The 22,436-nt window shown below is 35.5% G+C and overlaps 1 protein-coding gene across 9 annotated transcripts in view; it reads right to left on the bottom strand.

The window, feature by feature from the left end:
• Nucleotides 1–14,107: 14,107 nt before the first annotated feature.
• BICD1 (BICD cargo adaptor 1) overlaps nucleotides 14,108–22,436 on the bottom strand; it is a 245,684-nt gene continuing 237,355 nt past the window's right edge. For 3 of the 9 annotated variants that reach the window (XM_081309420.1, XM_081309426.1, XM_081309429.1), the window contains 2 exons: nucleotides 19,990–20,065; nucleotides 14,108–14,426 (listed from right to left, as the gene is read on the bottom strand). In XM_081309420.1, coding sequence (XP_081165546.1) covers nucleotides 14,339–14,426; nucleotides 19,990–20,065 — 164 coding nt within the window. In that variant the 3' untranslated portion in view covers nucleotides 14,108–14,338. Of the gene's footprint in view, nucleotides 14,427–19,989; nucleotides 20,076–22,436 lie in introns of those variants that run through there. The other 6 variants (XR_014024008.1, XM_081309427.1, XM_081309421.1 and 3 more) reach the window with 3 other exon arrangements.

Genomic DNA, 22,436 nt, shown 5'->3' with positions numbered 1-22,436 from the left:
TGAAAGAAAGTCAGAAGTATATTTTATGACATATGAAATTATATAAAATACAAACTTGTGTCTGTAAACAAAACTTTTATTGAACTCAGCCAGTTTATGGCTGCTACAGCAACAGAGTTGAGTAGCTGTGACAGAGACCAGATGACAAGCAAATCTGAAAATATTTACTATCTGGTCCTTTACAGAGAAATTATACTGACCTGGATCTTGATACACAAAAGAAATTTTAAAAGGCTCATTTGAATTTGAAAATGAATTAAGGCATTTTCAAAAAATATAATTCACGTTCTGCTATGTTATACCTTTGTACATGCCATAATAATGTCAACAGGAGGTGACAAGCTGAGGCGATCAGACTATAGTGTCTATCTCTACTTGCAAATTTACAACCTTCTTCAATGACACCATGGCTTCATGACAAGGCTTATGCATCTATAGGCACCTGTAGTAGCCCACATAGCTCTGCATAATTAGAATTTAAAAGAACTATATTCATCATACCATGAAATTTTCTGTGAAAGAGGCAATATAAATCTGAAATCAGTGATGTATATGCAGTACCTCCAATAGAATTGTTTTTTTCAAAGACATAAATAGACATCTGATACACATTTTAATGAGAATAATGGCAATTAAAAATATTTTAAAGTAGGGTGTAAACATTTTCATGCTAATAATACTCAATGTTTCATGAGAAAACAGTTTCCTGGGCTGTGGTTGTGGCTCAGTAGCAGAGTTCTTGGCTAGCATGTATGAGGCACTGGGTTCGATTCTCAGCACTGCATATAGATAAATGAAATAAAGATCCATCAACAACTAAAAATTAAAGAAAGAAAGAAAACAGTTTCCTAATTTTTGGATCTTCAAAGTCCTAATAAAAAACTGCATTCATCATTCAGAGGCTTGAGAAGCTGAGGCAGGAGGATCGAGAGTTCAAAGCCAGCCTCGGCAACTTAGCAAGGCACTTAGCAACTCAGCAAGACCCTGTCTGTAAATAAAATATTTTTTAAAAGGCTGGGGATGTGGATCAGTGATTAAGCCACCTGGGTTCAATTCCCAGTAAAAAAACAAAAAACTGTGTTCATGAAATGTATCATCTTTTACTGTACATTATAGCATAGATACTTTTGTCTGATTTTCCTTTCTAGATTTTAAGCTCCTTGATGGCCCAGTCTGTTTAATTCATATTTATATTCTCTGTTGCATCATGTACAGTAGCTTCTTTATAGTTAAATTATTCAATGAAATTTACTGAACAAAAGAGACCAAAAGGAAGAATATTCATGAACATTAACAGCAATTCTTCTTTCTTCTTTGAGTAATAATTCACCTAACAGAAATTTAGGTGATTTTTTTTTTTTTTTTTTTTGGAATGGGGATAGGACCCAGGGACTAAGCATTCAGGAGAAATTTTTTGCCTAAAAATCTTATTTTTATTTTTTTGCAGTCCTAGGGATTGAACCCAGGGTCTTGTGCATATTAGGCAAGGATTATCCAAGCCCTATATAAAGATTAAGTTATTTCTTTTCTCTTTCTTTCTTTTCTTTTCTTTTTTATTCTGAGAAAAGTCCTTGCTAAGTTTCCCAGACTGACCTTGAACTTGTGATCTTCCTGCCTTTACTTCCCTTGTAGCTGGGATCACAGGTGTGCATCACTGTGCTGGGAGGATTCATTTTTTATAATGGTAACCCTGTCTGCGGTCAATTTGTCAGAAAATAACCTGATTTATTGTAGGTGAAATTAACATTTTTATCCTGAACTGAGCAGGTCTCACACTGTCCAAGGGAGAAGTTCTGCCAGGGACAAGTGTACTGAGCAGGGCTCAGCTGTTTATAGGCTTCTCAACTTAATAGAGCTGACACTGCCTCCGCAGCCTTGCTGGTGTGATTGTCACTTAGCCAGCCAATTAGCACCCCATGTCTTTGCTGATTTAGAGGATATTTAGGAACACAATCAGTTCTTGAATAATTTGTTCAATACCTTAAGCACAGGTTTTCCATCTGAAAATAGGCACAGCCATAGGCTATCTGTGTCTCTTTTTAAACTTTATCAATGTCGCCTGGAACATATTTTAACTATGTTACCCTTAATTTGCATTTCCTAAATGATGTAACTGTTTAGAAGCATCAGTTTAAAAAAAAATTTTTTTTTTTTTTTTTAGATTTTGATGGATCTTTATTCATCTATTTATATGTGGTGCTGAGAATCAAACCCAGTGCCTTGCACATTCTCGGCAAGCACTCTACCACTAAGCCTCAACCCCAGCCCCTAAAAGCATCAGTTTTGTTTAGGATAATGCTGCAAATGCTAAGAGAATGCAGCTAATTCCATACATCTTTTGGTTTTCCATGTTTGGTAGTTGGTGCAAGTGTGCTCAACTGGTTGATCATAAAGGAAGTTCTAAGGTTCTATTGATGCATATAGCCTATGGTTAATAAATATTCATCTGGGGCTGGGATTGTGGCTCAGCAGTAGAGCGCTCGCCTAGCATGTGCGGGACCTGGAGCATCTCAGAAAATTTTTTCTGCCAGTCAATATCAATTGACCTGGAGCATCTCAGAAAATTTTTTCTGCCAGTCAATATCAATTGATATTACACACAATGGTAGGCCACCACTGTCTAAGGCAAACAATAGTCATTTCCCAGATAAAGCACATTTTCAAAGGGCAGCCTTTTATTGGTCTGTTATGCATAATTGAAAGCATATTATCATAATTATATCTTAATTCAACACAGCTTTATTTATTTACTTACTTACTTATTTGTACTGGGGATTGAACTCAGGGGCACTGGGCTACTGAGCCACATCCCCAGCCCTATTTTGCATTTCGTTTAGAGACAGGACCTCCCTGAGTTGCTTAAGCACCTTTTGCTGAGGCTGGCTTTGAACTTCCAATCCTCATGCCTCAGCCCCCCAGCTGCTGGGATAACAGGCGTGTGCTGCTACACCCAGCTGAGCTTTATTTTTGTACTTGCTGAACATTAAAAAAAAAAAAAATCTCTTCACAGAAAATAAGTAGACTTCATCATTTGGATTTTATTTTCATCTTGATACTTATTGAGTACATAGAGTACTTACCTAGAAATGTGATGTGATGAGACCTTTTCTGCATTATTTAAGTATATTTAGTAACGTGGTCTTTATTTTCTAATAAAATAAATAACCCAGAATTAGAACAAAAATTGATATGAATGAAGCAAAGGTTGACTTTTAAATATATTCTAATTGCTGTTAATTATCCTGAAATAGCCAAACTTGAAGTATGAATCCATACAAATCTAAGAAAAAAGGTTAACACTTGATAGGAAGCAAATGCAAAGTCTAACAATGTGATGATAGCTTTCTTACAAGAATATTTGAAAAGATACCTTTAATTTCATAGAAAATCTAGATGAAAGGGTCATTCAAGGAGAGAGAATTAAGGACTAGAAGAAAGAAAAGTTTAGTCTTTGTCTACACATTGAAAAACAATATTATGGGTTGTTAAAGAGTATTAATAGGGCTGGATGTGGTGGTACACGCCTATAATCTCAGCAACTAGGGAGGCTGAGGCAGGAGGATCACAAGTTCAGAGCCAGCCTCACCAACTTAGTGGGGCCCTAAGCAATTCAGCCAGATCCTGTCTCTAAATAAAATACAAAAAAGGGGGTGAGGATGTGGCTCAGTGGTTGAGTGCCCCTGGATTCAATCCCAGTAATGGAAAACAAAAACACTACAGAGTATTAATAGGGTTAATTACAAAGACATTAGAGTTAATAGTTATCAATAAGTCTGTTGAATAAAACCATTTGACACAAATATTTATAGAGAAAACCTAAATGTAAAAGTCCTAATGCTCCAAGGGGCACACTATCTCTTTATAAGATAACTACTGGAATTTCAAAGCAAGATTTTCATGAAATGAAATATACGCATATTTTATTATGGTTATTCCAAATTACTAGTCTATTTTAAAAGACTAAGTTGAAAATGTTCTGTCGGGCGCAGTGGTACACACCTGTAATTCCAGGAGTTCCAGAGGCTGAGGCAAGGACGAAGGAGAGTTCAAAGCCAGCCTCAGCAACTGAATGAGGCCCTAAGTAACTCAGTGAGGCACTAACTCTAAATAAAATATTAAAAAGGTGACTGGGGATGTGGCTAGGTAATTAAGTGCCCCTGGGTTCAATTCCCTGTGCCACAAAAAAACAGAAAAGAAAAAAATGTTCTTGCTTAATGTTAAGAATTGATTATATTTTTAGACAGACAATAGCTTCTAAATTTTTTTTGAAAAAATAAATGTATAATTTAATATTTTAAAAAACTGATAACATGATGTGAAAAGAATAATTTTTCTTGTTTCATCTGTTTAATGAGGCCCAACCTGATCACCTCACTTAAAGTTGTCATGTTTTACTTTCCCCCCACTCTAATCTGACATGTTTTCCCCCTATTTCTACGTTTTTCTTTTTCCATACAATTTCGTTCTCTTAATATACTTTGATATTTACATACTTATTATATCTACAGGTTTTTTTTTTATGTCTCCCCATCTATGCTAGAGATATGATGCAAACTTCAAAAAGCTCTGATTGATAGATCTGAATCTTAGAACACTATCTGGCTCAAAAAAAAAATAGGCTCTCAAAAAATATTTGCTGAATTAATCCATGTCAGTGTGGAGGACTCCAGAATCCAGGCAGTGTGTTATTAAAAACAATATTAGCTACCAAGCATGAAACCCTGTAAGAGAGTATGTGTGTGTTATTTCATTTAATCTTTAAAATAACCTTGCAAGATAGGGGATTTCTATCCTCATTTCAAAACTGAGACAGCTGAGGCTTGTGTTTCAGTACCTTTTTCAAAGTCACAGAGCTATTCAGTGCAATGCCAGGGCTAGAATTTGAAAAAAAAAAAAAATCATGTTTTTAAAAGCACTTCTGCCAACATAGCTTGTTTTGGGACAAATATTTCTCTAGAATCATGATTTTTTTAAATATTTTTTTTTTAGTTGTAGTTGGACACAATACCTTTATTTTATTTATTTATTTTTATGTGGTGCTGAGGATTGAACCCAGTGTCTTGCATGTGGTGGGCGAGCACTCTACTGCTGAGCCACAACCCCAGCCCCTCGTGCTTTTTTTTTTTTTTTTCCTCTCGTTCCATTGTGAAATTTTTGAGAGCCCATATTTTCTTTATTTTTTTTCCATTTTTTTGAATAGATAGAATATTTGCATGGTTGAAAAATAGCAAAACAACATGAAAAGGTCACCTACTGCAGAGTCTGACTCCCTTCATCCCATCTTTCGCTCTTTCATAGGTAACCATTTCTATATCCACTGTTACTTTATAAAAACAAGAGAAGACTAACATATTTTTATTTTTTTCCTTTCATACATATCGAGTAGCTTACTATATGTGAGAGCTCATACTTTTAAAGTCAGTGGATTTCAATGAAGTAAATAATTATTTACTTCCTTTGAAAATTTGTGCTCCTTTAAATGAGGTAAAATCTTCCTGTGACATTTGACTGACATTATTAATAATTTACAACTTCAAAGGAAGTCAAATTATGAAGAGATCAGTAGGTTTTCCTAAATTGGTTTTATATTAATCTACACTAATTAAAATGTCTACTGCTGCTATTTTGAAGATTTCTCTTAAAGAGTTTTATAATCTTAGTACAAGGTGGTACATGAGTCAGAGTTAGAAATTTTGAGTTGACATATTATGGCTTCATGGAGGATAGGAGTACTGAAAGTTTCAACTTTAAAATCCTTTAGCAAGGCAGGGTGGTACACACTGGTGACTGGTACACACAGCCTCCAGTGACTAAGGAGGCTGGCTGAATTGCCAGCCTGATCAATTTAGCAAGATCTTATCTCAAAATAAAAAATCAAAAGGGCAGGGGATGTAGCTCAGTGGTAGAGCACCCCTGGGTTCAAACTCCAATACTGAGGAAGATTAAAAAGAAAGGGGTGACCTTATGTTTGGTTTAATGCTCTATTGTCACTATCTTGAAATTCTTAAACATTTTGAACAAAGAGTCTTACATATTCATTTTGAACAGGGTCTCACAAATTATGTTCTCAGTCCTATTGTGGGATGTGAAAACAGACATCTGACTGAATATTTATAGTTTCTCTCACCTGATTTTAGTAGTAACAGAAGTTAACTTACTGAATTATCCTTCTCTTATCCCCTGACATAGATAATAAAGAAAACTAGGTATTCCTACTATCACATTTCTTTACTACAACAATGTGTCATTATAGTTATCATTATATTTATGTTGCTTTCCACATTTGAATTATATTATTCATTATGTTTATTTAATATTACTGCTAATATTTTTCCTGGCATAATTTATCTTCTTTAACAACTATGTTGTGAGTTTAGCATACTGAAGTTCTGATAACCACTCACCATTTCCTCCAATCAGTTGGTGGTGAGAGCCTGCTGAAATTATAGTAGGTGACATTAGGTTCTATAAACTCAGTTCCAGATGCCTTATGAACAAAGTTAGATGTTAAGGAGCCAAGAAACCCATTTTTCAGGTACTTGCTACTCTTATTCAAATTTATCAATTCCTACCATTAAATATGTGTCCATCCAAAAATTCCCACCAATTTTGGCCATTTTCTTAAATATAGTGGAGATGTGGGAATCCTCCAAGTTGCCTTCATAATGTAGTACCATCTAAGTTGTCTGCAAAATGAAAGAGATGAGAACACTTGTTCCTTTCTTCTTCTTCTTTTTTTTTTTTTTTTTTTTTTTTTGAGATATGTTAGAAACTCCTGGGCTCAAGCCTCCTGCCTCAACCTCTCTCCCAGTAGCTGGGGGCTATAGGTGTGTACTACCTCCTCTATCTTGAGAAGAAACTTCCTTGGTGCTTCTCAGGTTGATGTAGTTGTGTTTTTTTTGTTGTTTGTTGTGTGTGTGTGTGTGTGTGTGTGTGTGTGTGTGTGTGTGTGTAGAGACAGGGTCTTGCTAAGTTGCTGAGGCTGGCTTTGAACTTGCAATTCTCTTGCCTCAGTCTCAAGAGTTGCTGGGACTATAGGTGTGCCCCACCTCGCCCAGCTGTTTTAGCTTTTTGAAGGTGACAAAAGTGGTGTTATCAAATAAACCTAAAGAAAAGAAAATCAAAACAAACAACAACAAACCCAGGGGGATGTGGAAGAAATAATAAAAAAGATTTTTAGGAAAGTTGATTGCTAGTATTGTCCTTGTGAAACAGGTGAGCAGGCAGCTTTAGCTGGATTGTTGTGGCCCACGGTGGGTGAGTTTGATGAGTTATGGGAGTTGTATTAGAGGTTCAGAACCTCACATATATCCACATTCTGTCTGGCTCTCCCTCTAAATCCAATCCAATCAAAGCAACTAATTTACTACCAGACATATTTGCAGGAGGAGCCAGTAAATTAACCTCCCTCAACAATTTGGGTCTCTGCTTTTCTTTCATGTAGGAGAACAAATAATTATCTCTAAAAAGAAAGAATGTAAGTTTCGTTTTTGCTGGGTGCAGTGGTACATGCCTGCAATCCCAGCAATTTGGGAGGCTGAGGCAGTCTGGGCAACTTAGCAACACCTGGTCTCAAAATAACATAAAATGAAAAGGTCTGGGGATGTAGTTCAGTGGTAGAGTATTCTGGATTCAATCCCCAGTATCATTATATATATATAAATTTATATTAAAAAAATATATATAAACAAGCAACCCCTTCCCCCCAAAAAAACCCAAACCTTTATTCTTCTGTCATTAAAATAATGTTTCTTTTTTCTTTTCTTTTTTTTTTTTTTTTTTTTTTAAGAAAAGGCATCCTCTTAGTGTTGGTACATTTCTAGCTGAATTTAGCTAAGTGTATTTTCCTGCCAAAATACCCTTTTAGGAACAACTACAAACTGGAGAGATGGTAAATACAGAGGATGGGCAAAGTTATACACGTTATTTAACAGGAATGTGCAGAAATGTTAAAGCAAGCCATTCAGTTTTTAGTTTAAATAAGTTCTTTGAATAAATATATAGATCATATACAAATTCCTATATTTTTTGTAATTATAAATCAAAATGATATACAGAAAAAAATGCTAGACTGATTAAAAAGAGAGTACTGATGAAATGAACAAAAGGTAACCAGTTTATTTACTGGAAAAAGTTATGCATTACACAATATTCAGTTGTTAACATAAACCAAGGTATAAGAATCGATATATCGGCTTCTGGTTATTTTCTTAGCATCGGAGTGCCTTTCCCAACCATTGAGTGTGTGATCAATTACACGAAAACAAGCACAGGGTGTAGGAATTCTCCCATGAGACATTCACTTAAGATTGTCTACAATAAAAAAATAAAAAAGGACAAGCAATAATAAATACATAAGGATTTTTTTCTAATTAAGAACAAATGCATGTGTCTGAGAATGTTTCCTTTGAAATTTGAATTTTTAAAAATAATTAGCAAACAGAAGTTCCTTAGATCAGTCATTTAGTCATGTTTCCATATGGTGTTATTAGGTGGAACACTTTCACATCATTTAACCCCAAAAGGCATAATAAGAAACTGTAATTAAATGTAGGAGAAAGCTAAATCGCTACAACAATAATCAGACAGTGTACAAATCAGGGTTGGCCACGAATGACACAAATGTAAATACTGGAAAGAAATACAATGTAGGAATCATGTTTGGTTTACTGTATATACGTAATCATGCAAATAAAAACACTGAGTAGATTACAAAAATGTCATAAAAGATTTCCAAAGAATTGTTGACTCTAACAGTCAAACCATTGAGCTTAAAAATTCTGTGGTGACAATGTTAAAACGATGCATTTCCTCTATGACTTGCTATGCAACCGTATCTATGAATCCAACATTCACTCTGTGTCTTCATTGTCACCAAATAATGATTTTTCAACATAGTGATGATATATCCTTTTACTTTATAGGTCTCTGATCTTCGTTTTAAAGTGATTTTTTAAAAATACCAATGGCATTCTTTTTTTAATATTTATTTTTAATGGTAGTCGGACACAATATTTTTATTTATTTGTTTTTATGTGGTGTTGGGGATTGAACCCAGGGCCTCGCCTGTGCTAGGCGAGCGCTCTACTGCTGAGCCACAACCCCAGTCAACCAAAGTGATTTTTTTTTTTAAAAAAAGAAAGGCATACACTCACACTAAAAAAAAGGTCAACACACAAGTTTACTTCTCAGTGTTTTGATTAGAGTCATGATTACCAGAGAATAATTCTGAAAGGAAGAAAAGTTAAAATAAAAATAAATTCTCAACACATGTTGTACAGCAATTAAAAGCCAATCTCAGAATTAATCTGGATCTGCAGTTTATCCAGGCTTCAGATTAAATAGGGCAAAATTTAAATAACTCCAGAGGAAAGGGATAAAACTACATTAAAGAGTAGATCCATGCATTTCAATATGGAAAGGAGACCAGGTACAGGTGGCAATCTCTTTACATTCCTAATGGGGAAATCGCAGGAGAAATAAGACTTCTAGAGTGTTCATATCATGGATATGGGAAGGCTTACACGGTGTGAACTATCTCATGCAAACATCTTACACTGTGTACCTCTATGCACCCTTGCCTTACACTAACAGCAGTTTATTTCTTCTCCTCTTTTTTTTTTTTTTTTTTTTTTTAAACAGAACACCATTTGTAGAAAATTTTCAGCTGGAGAACATACCTTAACACTAAATATCTCTTTCAAGTACACTTTGAGTAATAGGATGAAAGAGATGTCTAGATGAAGTCTTTCGGGTGTTAACAGAGCTAGGCTACAAATGCAATACATCAGGGACTATGGTAGTAATGTTGGCATCAAAATAAAGATGAAATTGAGCTGGGGATATAGCTTAGTTGGTAGAGTGTTTGCCTTGCATGCATGAGGCCCTGGGTTCAATCTCCAGCACCACACATAATAATAATAATAATAATAATAATAATAATAATAATTTCAGACACAATCATCTGGGAGCATTATTACAGAGGATGGAAGAAGTCACTCGGGAGTAAGCTTGTTCTCATATGTCAACACAAATTGATTTTAAGGAGGTTAAAAAATGATTTTTCAGTAGCAGCACTGATCATGCTATCTATCATGACTCCAGTTTAATGGCTTTCTGGAAAATTATGTTCCCTTTATTTGAAAACATATTACTGTAAAGTTTTTGTGATCTTAAATGCATAATTATTTTAAATCACTCTGATTTATAAGCAACAATAACAACAAAAAAACCAGAGAGTGAACTTTTAAAAATGGAAACTTCACCCCAAGAGTTTCTAGCTACAATATCAATGTATTTGTGGCATCCCTGGGTTGAACCAGTACTGTTCCTTCTTCTGATTTCTTTCTCAGAGATGCAATTATATCTTTTGGCTGACTGGAGCATGACAATGAAATGTGACATTTTTATTTCAGTAGAAAATACATTTTATTCCTTCATATTCTTGTTTTGTGATCTCCACTTAAGAACTGGAGAGGATTTTATTTAATTTATTTTTTTTAAATCAGGAAATTCCCACATCTTGGCTATTTGTTGGACCACTGTTTCAGGCTTTTCAAAATAGCAGGATTTATCTGTTGTATTTCCATAGGATAAGAAAAGCTTGAAGATCTTTTAAGTAAAGATAAAATTCAAGAGGTATTTTTTTCCCCTAAGGGATCACATACCTTTTCTTTCTGAAGTATTCCTGAGGACATTTGTTTTTTAGATTCCAAAAATTGAGGCTTTTTGTAGCAAAACTGCTACATTCTAGATAACTTTAAAGATATTATGAAATATAGCTGGGAGGAAAATTAATACCAACAAAAATTTTTTAAGCCAAATGTCTTGGAGAAAGTAAGATTATTATCTTATTTCAAGGGATTAAATACTTTATGACTATCAGTAAAACTTTGATGTATTTTAAAAAAATAAAAGAATCATGGGATTATAGCCTCCTACGATGATAACAATTATTGTAAGATATTTTAAGATATTTTGCCACTTAACGCTCTCTAGATCTCCAATAATATTAACTTTAAAAAAACATATCTTTTTTTATGATTATCAATTCCAGTGATGAATTTTCCATTGTAAAATCCTTCTTCCTAGAATTAGTATAAATCTTTCACACTGAAGAATTTCTTATTCTAGCCTTAGTGATATCTATCACTTGCTAAAATTTCTCTTTTCTTGAAGATCACTGTTGTACATGCTCTCCTTGAGCTACATAAAGTATATCTACGTCTTAACTGTTTAAGAATTTTCTGTTTTTGCAAAGTTCCCCAAAGTCCCTTTTTTGGAATCCAGAACTGTATACATGAAAGGAATCTGATAAAATGTGAGTTGATGGGAAAGTATCCAAGGTTTTTTATGCCCCTGAGCACTTAGGCCAAAGGCAATTTATTGCTCCTTTTAATTTTACTGATATTTTTTAGTTAAGAAAAAAATCTCTAGTAAGAAAGCATTTCTGCATACTAACACTATTCTTTTCAGCATTGTAATTGTGCTTCCTTTTTGAAAAAATTACTTGGGCCAGGAGTTCAAAACCAGTTGAAGAGCAGAGACCCCATCTCATCAAAGCCAAAAACCAAATCGAAACAAAACTTCTACTTGGTTATTCTACTAAACGCTCCTGCTAGATTTCTTTCATCTTTGCTCATCGTGTTTACAACACTTAGCCAGTATCTTTAGTGTATTTTTTCAATTTAGTTTTCCTCCCCAAACATGTCTTCAATTAGTAAGGTTCATCCTTTTGGGTTTTCACTAGTTCTTCACTTTTTCGGTTTCCTTTTGGGTCCTGGTATTATCTTTACAAGTATTGATTCTTACCAACACTACACATATTTATTCATTTAAAATGCCTATAAATAAATATAAATATGGCTCAATTTAAACTATACCAAATAATGCCACATTGTAAATACATGGTATTCTCTCTTACTGCTTAGGAACTACCACTTAATTTTGTGCTGAAAGTGAGAAATTTATTTCCAAGTTTCTAAATCTTCTTGACAAATTTCCACTAAAATTAGTATTTTGTAGTTAAGACTTCAAAACAAGCATTTTCCACTCTATTTGGATAAAGAACTGAAATAAAACTAGTTTATGATAGGTTTCATATTTGAAGAAATAAATGTTCTGTATATGACTCAGTTTTCCCTGGGACCTAAATCTAGAATAAGGGAATAAAAATGAATGCAGCCCTGGTAACAGGACAGTTGTGTGGTTACACAGAACCAAGATCGACTGCTGAGTTCCCATCTCACCAGACAAAATCCATGAGACAAACAGAAACACGTTCTGAGGTACTCGTTAAAAAAGGCATGTTTTCTCTCGCACAAAGTCAAATTAGCAGCTATGCCACTTTTCAGGTCCAAACACATGATGCTTGAAAAAGGAAAAGTGTGTGTGGAGGCGGGGCAAGCATTCTTGAATCACTCTAATAAAATCCACACTGTCTCACTAATCCTGGTAGCAGGCAGATGAAACAGCAAGGGGACACGGGTAGGATGGAGCATGTTAGGTGACTGTGACTAGGGCTTTCATGAAGATCTGTTTTGTTTGTTTCTGTACTTGAACCTGAATCTCTCTTTTGGTGAAGATTTCGACTATTTACCCCAAGTTGCATAAGAAATGACTGTTGAAAATAGCACTTAGAGAAGGAACACAAAACCTCCTGGTTGCTTTGGTAATAATGACCACTATTTATCAGGCAAATGACTGACAGAGGCTCCAGCAATGTGCTTAATGACTGACAGGTGGGCCTTGGATGGACCCCTCTATGAATGTACCACCCACTTCCACTCGATAAGCTCCTAAACCTCCACTGCTAGTGTCCTGCACCGTTATCTGTCCTTTATGTTAACAGCCGAACTGTGTCCGTTCTGAAGAGAAGTTACATGAAAAGGTGAAACCCTTATGGTTGTAAATTAGTTAAGGCTACCTGACAAAGACAAGGAATCAGGGCTAGGAGCAGTTGTGTGGGCAGCACTTGAGAGTTAAGGAGCCCTAGTGTTAGACCTTTCAGCTCAATTAGCTGTTTCCTTGTTTGTCAGATTATGTGCAAAATAAATTTTGCTGTGAAAATCCACTGCCTTAAATCAAGTCATAAAAGTTACCTAGCAGAATCTGTAAATGAACTAGGAACATGTCTTATCTCAATATAATATAATGACTGTAGGCACCTGAGTGTTTGTCAAAAGTAGACAATGAGCTAAGGTTTATTATCTATTTGTTTTTTGGCAAGGAAGATTCATTATGAAAAAACCTAACAACAACAAAACATACAATTTTAATCAAAATCTGAACACTTTCTGGTAAATTAACTAGCCAAAGCTACCTTACATCTATGTATGTATATATTTTCTCCTTTGTTCTTGATACCTTTTAGCAGAAAAGACCCATAGTAGGACCCTGAATTTGGAAGAAGTTTTAAAAAAAAAGTTCTGGTCATTTAATAAACACATCATTTTTTTTCCTTTCAGGTTGTTTAAGCCTTCTATAACGTCATCACACACGTACACACGTACAAAGAAGCAGCACCAATACATCTACTCAACTGCAATTGTAAAAAATTGGAGATGCCATCAAAACTTAAATAAGTCAATGAAACAAAATTTAGTCTCTTTCTTAGATTTACTTAATAATGTCCAGTGAAGAAATCTAGTTTAAAAAAAAAAACAACCAGCAGTTAATGAGCTACAGATTAGAAAATAAGTGCATAAATAATCAGTGTAGCAGCAAAATACAGTTATTGTTAACATTCTGATGCACCACATTTATCATTTTGTGCAAGCAAAACGACCACAATCTGGCCAAGTCCAGATTTCAAACTCAATTAAAACTCATATGTAACTGAGCAAATTATGCTTCTTTGAAAATAAATGCATTAAATTCACCTCTCACAGATATTATTTTTACAGACATAAATCATGTAGCAAATAAAGTACAAAATAAATATCAATGACCGAAAAATATCAGAATCAACTTCTATAGCTGAATTTGGAGCATGAGGAAAGATGATTTTACAATATATGTATTTTACATCGTCTGAGGTCTCTCTTATGCTATCGAGGTAAGCCAGCCATCTGAGATGCATATTTCATGTTTCTTTTTATTTTTGAAATTTAACTGAACTGTAGCCATTGGATTGGAGAAGTTTATCAGCGACTCAGAGGAACTATAAAACGTTTGGTCACACCGGGGTCTGTGCTTTTCGTCATTCTTCTCAATTTTCTCTCTTCCAAAACGATGAACATTAATCCAATTGTACAGCGAACCGCCGGGAAGAACATCCCCGCCGGGGCTTGTGGCTACAGAACCTTCAGCCCAGATGTTCCTCCACAGGAGCTGGAGACTAGGGGTAAGGAGGCTTGGAGAGACAGTGGAGAGGGGCGCAGGGCAAGCTGGAATGTGGCTGCTCCTCAGGGAGAGCTACGTCAGGACTGAAAACGAGAAAAAGCTGGTCAGCAGGAAACGCACCGAGGGGCCAGGCAGACCATGAGGGTCAGATCAATTGCTTTCACATACATTTTAAAAACATGATCAGAAATTTTGCACAGAAAATAGTTTAAATTCAAAACATGACAAGTCACCTGTGGCTTTCAAAACAAGGTAATAATAATAATAATAATAATAATAATAATAATAATAATAATAATAAAAGAAAGGGGGGAAAACCATGTTAGGGAAATTCCATGTGAACTCTGGCCCCAAAGTCACTTCTTTTCAACTTCAGTATGCATACAAATTGCCTAGCAATTTTGGTAGATTCTGATTTAGTAGATCTGGGTAGGACCTGAGATTCTGCATTTCTTATAAGTGCCTGCTCCAGTAATTTGGTTGGTTTGTTTTTGCAGTACAGGGATTGAACCCAGGGATGCTCTATCACAAAGCTACATTACTGGCCCTATTTATTTATTTGAGACAGGGTCTCACTAAGTTGCCCAGGCTGAACTCAGCCTTGTGATCCTCCTGTCTTAGCCTCCCAAGTTGCTGGCCAGGCTCTCTACTGATTTAGGTGGTGCTGGAAGTTGGACCAAGGCCTTAAGAGTTGAGAGGATTCTATTGTTCTCTGGCCAATCTGGATTCAATGGGAAAATTAATTGACCCGTGGAAGGCCAATTCACTAGGAGTTCCCTCACCTGCTTTAGCATAGTGATGCAAAAACAAAAAACTGAAGAGTTTTATGACATTTTCCATTTGTTAAGTAAATGATGGAGATAGACTATCACCTCTGAGAGCTTCCAATTTAAACAACTCAGGCTCATCAAGGTCTTGAGTAATCTTGAAGAATGAGGAAGTAAAATAACTGAATTGCCTAGATAAAACCTAAGTATTTGGGTTCAGATCTTTTAAAATGTGGCTAGCAGAGGGGAAAGGGCATTGTGGGGATTTTTCTCTTTATTTTTTGTTGAGGGTTATTGCTGTGTTGCCCAGGCTGGTCTTGTACTCCTGGGCTCAAGCAGTCCTCCTGTCTCAGTATCGCAAGTAGCTGGGATTATAGGCACACACCACAAAATCCAGCCAAGATGGATATTTTTCTAAAACTACTATTTCCCCATATATAACGAAATTCAGTACCATACAATTCACTCCTTTATCAGAAATGTTTGAGAGAACTATTCAAGGTTTGTTATTATTTATTAATTTAAATGCTTTTTTTTTAAAAAACTGGATTAATCCTTTATTTTATTTATTTATTTTTATATAGTGCTGAGGATGGAACCCAGTACCTCACACATGCTAGGCAAGCACTCAACCATTAAGCCACAACCCCAGCCCTAACTTAAATACTTTTTAAAGCTAGTATCATTGAAATAATTAAAAATTAGTATTAAATAAATACATTCTAAACTTTGGTACTGAAATTATCATTCAACTATATGTATCTTGAATTTTAATACAAAATCATAATTACACAAAATTTCTAGTCTGCTTGAAGTTACCTTTACTTCCTAAGCTCTTTGCACTTGTACATTTAGTTTAAAAGAAGATTCATGTTCTGTGCTGGTTAGAACCAATGGTAAAAGTTATTATCCTACATATTTTAAAAATGTGTGGTAGGTAAATACAGGAGAACTGGAACGTCATCAAAAGAACTGAGTGGATGGTATTATTTATCAATTAAAAAATATTTTAAAAGGAAGAAAATCATTCATGGCAAGATTGACATTCTCAGAGGGTCAGTCAGATGGTTGGGAAACAGCAGGTTACTGCTAAATCAAACAGATTTTCCCACAGACCTAACGGTTTCTTTCTGTAAATCTGCAAATCTGCATGAGTTAGGACTGATTCCTTTTGAGAGAATTAATATGTTATGCAATGTAAATTATAGCAAGCAATGCAGTCACATTGTGCAAGAAGGATGCATTTTTGAAGACTTGTGTAATTCAATACTCTCTTTGATAAAGGAGGGCAAGTATTTCTGCAAGGCTGGCTGTCCTGTGTGGCAATACATTGAGTGTAGGTTACAGTTCACTTGGCCCTGCACCCTGACATAATATCATTCATGATGACTTAAGATTATTTTCATTATTTCAGACTTTTTACATAAAGCAAGAGTTAAAAACAACTTAATAGTATTACTATTACAAATTTGCATGAAATCCACTCTTACTGCATATTATGTATAATAGCCTTTAAGGAACACACTATTGGTTTCCAGCCTAAGAAATTATTCTTTTTTTTAAAATATTTATTTATTTTTTTTTTAGTTCTCGGTGGACACAACATCTTTGTTGGTATGTGGTGCTGAGGATCGAACCCCGGGCCGCACGCATGCGAGGCAAGTGCGCTACTGCTTGAGCCACACCTCCAGCCCGAAATTATTCTTTAAAAACATTTTTTTATTGGTTCTTTTTAGTTATACATGACAGTAGAATCCATTTCAACATAATTATACAAGCATGGACTATATCTTGTTCTTATTCAGACCCCAGTACCTCTCCTTCCCCTTCTCTCCCCACCTGCAGCTCCCTTCCCTCCACTGGTCTTGAAGATCATGTTGTAAATAGTAAACTTAGAAACTATTACTATGTCATAAAGGTGGATATTATCTTCGGAAAGCTTTTTTTCTTTTTCCTTTTCCAAGAAAAATAACTATTTGAAAGAAGTAGAGATGGTCTGAATACCAAACACCTCTATATGTTTAAACAGTAAATGTATAAAGTGACGGAAGTAAAAAAAAAATTAATATTTGTTTTTAGTTGTAGATGGGCACAATATTTTTATCTTATTTAAGATAAGATAATTTGTGTGAGATAAACGTTCTACCACTGAACTACAACCCCAGCCCCCTGCAATTTTTTTCAAAATGAGAAACAGAGAACATCTAATCAGAAATCACTCAACATTTGTAACAAATTTTCTCATTGTCTCATTAAACAAACGCCTCTTTTGAAAAAAGAGTCTATGTGGATAATAAAATACTCTTGCTCCTCCTACTGTAAGTAGAGTGAGGGAGGGGTCCTGTCCTCTGCAGAGCAGTGTCTACAGTCAGGGCAGAGGGATAGGCTTTGGATCACTGGGCTCAGTTGTGTTCGGGATGCATGACTCTGGACAAGTCATCTGACACACTCTGACCTCAATTTCCTCATTTAAAAATGGGAATAATAGCTGTGCTTACCTTACAAGTGAGGTGTAATGATTAATACTCGTGAAGAACTTAACCCTTGTCTGGAATGCAATATGAAATCTAATGTTGGCTGTGTGTTACCTTTTCTGTGAGGAAGGAGTGGAAGGGGAGTGAAGGCTTTAACTTCCATCCAGTTAGCAGTGGGTGCGGGCAGGAAGGGAGCCAGTCACAATCTCGCAACTCTGCAAACAAGTCAGTCTTTTCCAGTCCATAGATGTTTAATCATCTCTCTTTCTTTTTTGTCAGGACCAGGGATTGAACTCAAGGCTCTGCCACTAAACTATATCCCCAGCCCTTTTTATTATTTATTTTGGGGCAGTCTTGCTAAATGGCTGAGGCTGGCCTGGAACTTGTGACCCTCTTGCCTCAGCCACCCAAGTGCCTGGGATTTCAGGAATATACCACACGTTCAGTCATTTCTCTGTGTAAACCACAGTGAGGAATGGACGAAGCCCTGACTGGACCATGCCGTATTCATGTGGGCAGAAACTGAAACATTTGTAATTCATTAAATTTTTCCTTTTTTTAAATTTTTTTCCAAGAAAATCATCCCAATGGAGGTAGCAAATATCCTACATTCAGTAATCTCAAAAGAAATGGAACTGGGTCACAGAACCATTTATTCAAACCCATTCTCAAAAAAAAAAAAAAAGGTAAAATAAAATTAAAGTTAAAAATATTTCCTCCCAGCCTTTCTGTTTCCTATCTCATTGGAAACACTTAAAACAATAGGCTTCCCTACTCTGTGTCCAAGCGAATTAGACAGGCTATGAAAGGGACTGCAGATCTTTTTCTTGAGGGTGAGTTAGGTACAAAGTTAGTATCGATAATAAAGATTGAGTGGACACAACATGCCAAGTTTCGCTAAATTTCCCCAGTATGTATTCTTCCTCACTTTATGAAGATACAGAATCTTAGTTGAAGAAGAAACTTCCAAGATTTGGTGTTAGAGATGGGATTCAAACCCAGGCTACTTAGTCCAGAGCTCATTCATTCATTCATATGATCAATATTTACTGAACATCTGTTGTATCTAGCAGTGTTCAGGGTGAGAGTGGAGGCTGGACTGTAGAATCCCACTGAGATGGATTGGAACATTTGTACTTATATTCAATTACTTACATAATGCAAATTACTCTGGTGTTGACTGCTTATATTAAATAGCATTAGTATATTAGCAAAGAACCTAACAACAACAACAACAACAACAACAAAGCTCTATTGCTGGAACTTGTGGAATAGCTGAGCAGGAGATATCAATTGAAAGACTCTGGATAGTGACTCTTTAATAATACCCCGATCTCTGACTCTAGGTTCCACTTATACAGCTGGCAGTGCAACTGTCTCAGAGCCCACACCATATTTGGGCTTTGGCTGCTACTGTGTTTGTCTTTGTAGCTGCCCAGCTCCCCCAAGATGTGACTTTGCCAGTGATATCTATTCCTCAGACATGCATGCAAATGTGTTTGGGCCAGCCTCTAATCAAAAGAAGCCTTCCCCTGGCAGAAGAGCAACAGATACATTAAAATACACCAATTAGCAGACCATAAAGACACAGCCAGACTACAAAAGCTTGGCCCAACAAGGCCAGGTAGGTAACTGGAGATGAAGTATTCCATGGAGATGAGGCGGTCCTGGCGGACACTGTGATGCTGTGTGCAAGTTCACCCTGGGGGGAGGTCAACTTGTGACTGATATGGAAAGCTTTCATATGGAATAGGAACTGTCAGCAAACTCTCCAGTTCAGTGTCCAGGGAGTGTGCAAACTTGCCTTTAAATTTCTTCAGTTAATCTCATGTAAAGGGACTCTCACCACAGATACCCTTTTTTGAATGTCGATTATAAGGTTTTTCAACAGCTTTCAAACTCAGTTTTGATGAGAGCACTGAGCAGACAGAAAATAGAAACACTTTTTATAAAGCTGTCCTGAATAGACATTAGACATATTTCATATCTAGTTTCTGTATTCTTCCTGTTGATTTGCCTGAGAAATGCATTTGAAGGACAAAAGATAAGCAGAAGAAAAAGTAGGACAAACATCCCAACAGTTCCAGGTTTTATATTTTGGAAAGCATTGAAACTACTAATTCAAATACTTGAAATACTAATCCAAGTATTTATTTAGGGAGCTGAAGGCAGCCTTCAGTCTCCCAGCTAGTGGCTGGTGACATACATGCAAGCTGCCTTGTATTCTCGTTGGGAGCATATGGACTTCAGGTATGCAAACCGTATTCATGTAGCCCATATATGAAATAATGCGTAGCAAAATATAATTATGTATAGGTAGTTATGGTATTGGGAAGGGGAGTTGGGGGGGCATCTAGGGATCTGACATGCAGCTGGGTGGGAAGATAAAGGACGTGTGAATTTACCTGACAGTTGGGCAGTCTTGCCTCCCGGCTAGTTGTGAGCACTGTGGCGGTACGGAGGCAGCAGGCTGCTGACAATCTACAAGAAACTGATAAATTAGACATGTATACAAAGAGATGACAGAGCAAGGTGTTAGTAACAGTAACTAAAGCAGCTGCCTGAGATTTAGTGAGGAATGTGCATTCACATAGAATGATTAAGCAGGTTTTTTCCTGAATGATGCCAATAGAGAAGACACACTTTTTTTAAAAATCAAATACAGTATTAAAAAATTAGTGACAAAATTAGTAGCAAGACTTTTCAAGTACATTAGGACACATGTAGTCCTTCATATTTGGTATTTTGCTACCTCTAAAAAGGAAGGAGCTATTAATAAAAGATTTTCAAGTTCTGAACTTAAACATGATGGTGGTTACTTACATAGTACACAAATCTGCTATTCTAAAATGGAATGTATTGAGATAACTGAGCATATTGTCAGGACATGTGGACATATTGTCAATCCTACAGGTACATGGAGAAAGGCATGTAATAAAACCTTTTCCATAATTAATAGAAGGATGTTGGATAAGAAAATCATCTTTAGTTTCCTGAAGATTGATTTTTATATATTGAAAATGAGAATTGTTAGCAGAAATCTTCCTGTTTATTGTATAGCAAATTGTTAGTAACTTGGGCTTATGAAGAAAGCTAAATTGAATTAAGGGGAACTCCATTCTTTGTTTTGTTTTTACCAGTTTGAAGCCATATAATATGACTCATACTAGGTTAACAAAGTGATAGCTAGTGAGAGTCCATGTTATAACCAATCCACTTCAAGGAAGACTATGTGCCTGGTGTTTAAAAAATCAAAAATCAGTCTGTACTAGAATCATCCAAGAATCTAGTTAGAAATTCATAGGTTATATTTATGCAAAAATACTTTTGCACATAATTTAAAATTGGAGTTAGACTTAAAAACTGTTCTTGAAAATTTGAAGCACTTTCTCTTGGTAACTGATTCAGTTATGTATTTGTTTTGCAAACTGCTTCCCCTATATTTATGTAGATAACATTTAAGCCCAATTAACACAAATTCTGGATTTACTGTCTTGAATGAATGACATGTAGATTTAAAAATGTGTACCTAAGTATCACTTTTTCTAAAGCCAGTATATTCTCTACATAGCTAAGGAATATCCAAAATCATGATAATTGTTGATGATTTTATGAAAGACTTTGGAAATACACTGAAACTGTGCCACACAGAGTACAGTATAAGGTAGTCTTGACTTTAGTTCATTTAAGAGAACATTATTACTGAAGGGACCCTATTAAATGGTGGCCTGGGTTGCAAAGTAACATATTAATTATTGCTTATAATATGATCAAGAAAACCTGATTTTGTTGAGTGGCTAGTGTTCAGATTATTATGTCAGTAAAAACCTTTCAAAAATTACAAATTTATTTTCTCATATTTGAGGAAATATTTTTCTTTCATTTTGTTTACCCATGTTTCACCTTAATTAGCTTCAATGATTCCCTTTTGTAGAAACTCAGAGTCTTAGAAATACATTCCTTTTTTTTTTTTTTTTTTTAATCTTTGCTCCTTTTGTCTTTTCTAATAGTTTTTCTATCTGGCTTGCAATTTAGGCACATCTTAGACTAATTTAGTCACTTTTTTTTTTTGGTTGGTTGGTTTGATATTTTTGAGAGTGTCTTTCTATGTTGCCTAGGATAGTCTCAAATTCCTGGACTCAAGCAATTATCCTGCCTCATACTCCCAAGTGCTGGGACATAGGATGTACCACCATGCCTGGCTTAGACAGCTACTGTACTTGAGGACAGGTCTGTGCACTTTTGAAGTTAACCAGGTGTGTGTTGCCCTCCTGTGGTATATTTGGGTAAATGCAATGGATGTAAAGACAAAATCACTCTGCAATCCCTGTTTAAATATTGGGAGGGAGATATAAACGAAGTTGTTCTAAAGCAGAGTACTATCTCTGTGGAATGACAATACTAGAATTGATTGGAGTATTAAAATGTTAAATATTTCATATCTTACATATATTAGAAATACTTTTTTTTTTTTGCAATAAGTCATGTATTGTTATTCATTCCAAATATACTTTGTGATAAAGTTTAGAAGGAAGGTAATCAGGACCACAATGCTCTCCCCTAGTGGACTGTTTTAATACGCGGTAGTTATTCTTTACATTTGTAGTAAACATCATTTTTCCTTCTTTAGAAGTAACACCTCTGGCTAATTATTATTTTACATTTATTATTTATGAGGACTTCGCTGAGTGCTAGCCTAAAAGTCAAATTCCACAGATAAGTTGATGACAGATGAAAAAATTTTAAAGTTATCTACAATGATGTGACTCAATAGTCTTCTAAATCTCTGGTCTAAGGACCTCCAGCTGGGCTCACATCTAGCCCAGCTGAGCTTAGCTCTGTCTCAACATGT

The sequence above is a fragment of the Spermophilus citellus genome, assembly GCF_964194105.1.
Source record: "Spermophilus citellus genome assembly, chromosome: 10".
In the NCBI taxonomy this organism is placed as follows: Eukaryota; Metazoa; Chordata; class Mammalia; order Rodentia; family Sciuridae; genus Spermophilus; species Spermophilus citellus.
The sequence above is the reverse complement of the archived record's forward strand: the minus strand, read 5'-3'. Positions and strand labels throughout refer to the sequence as shown.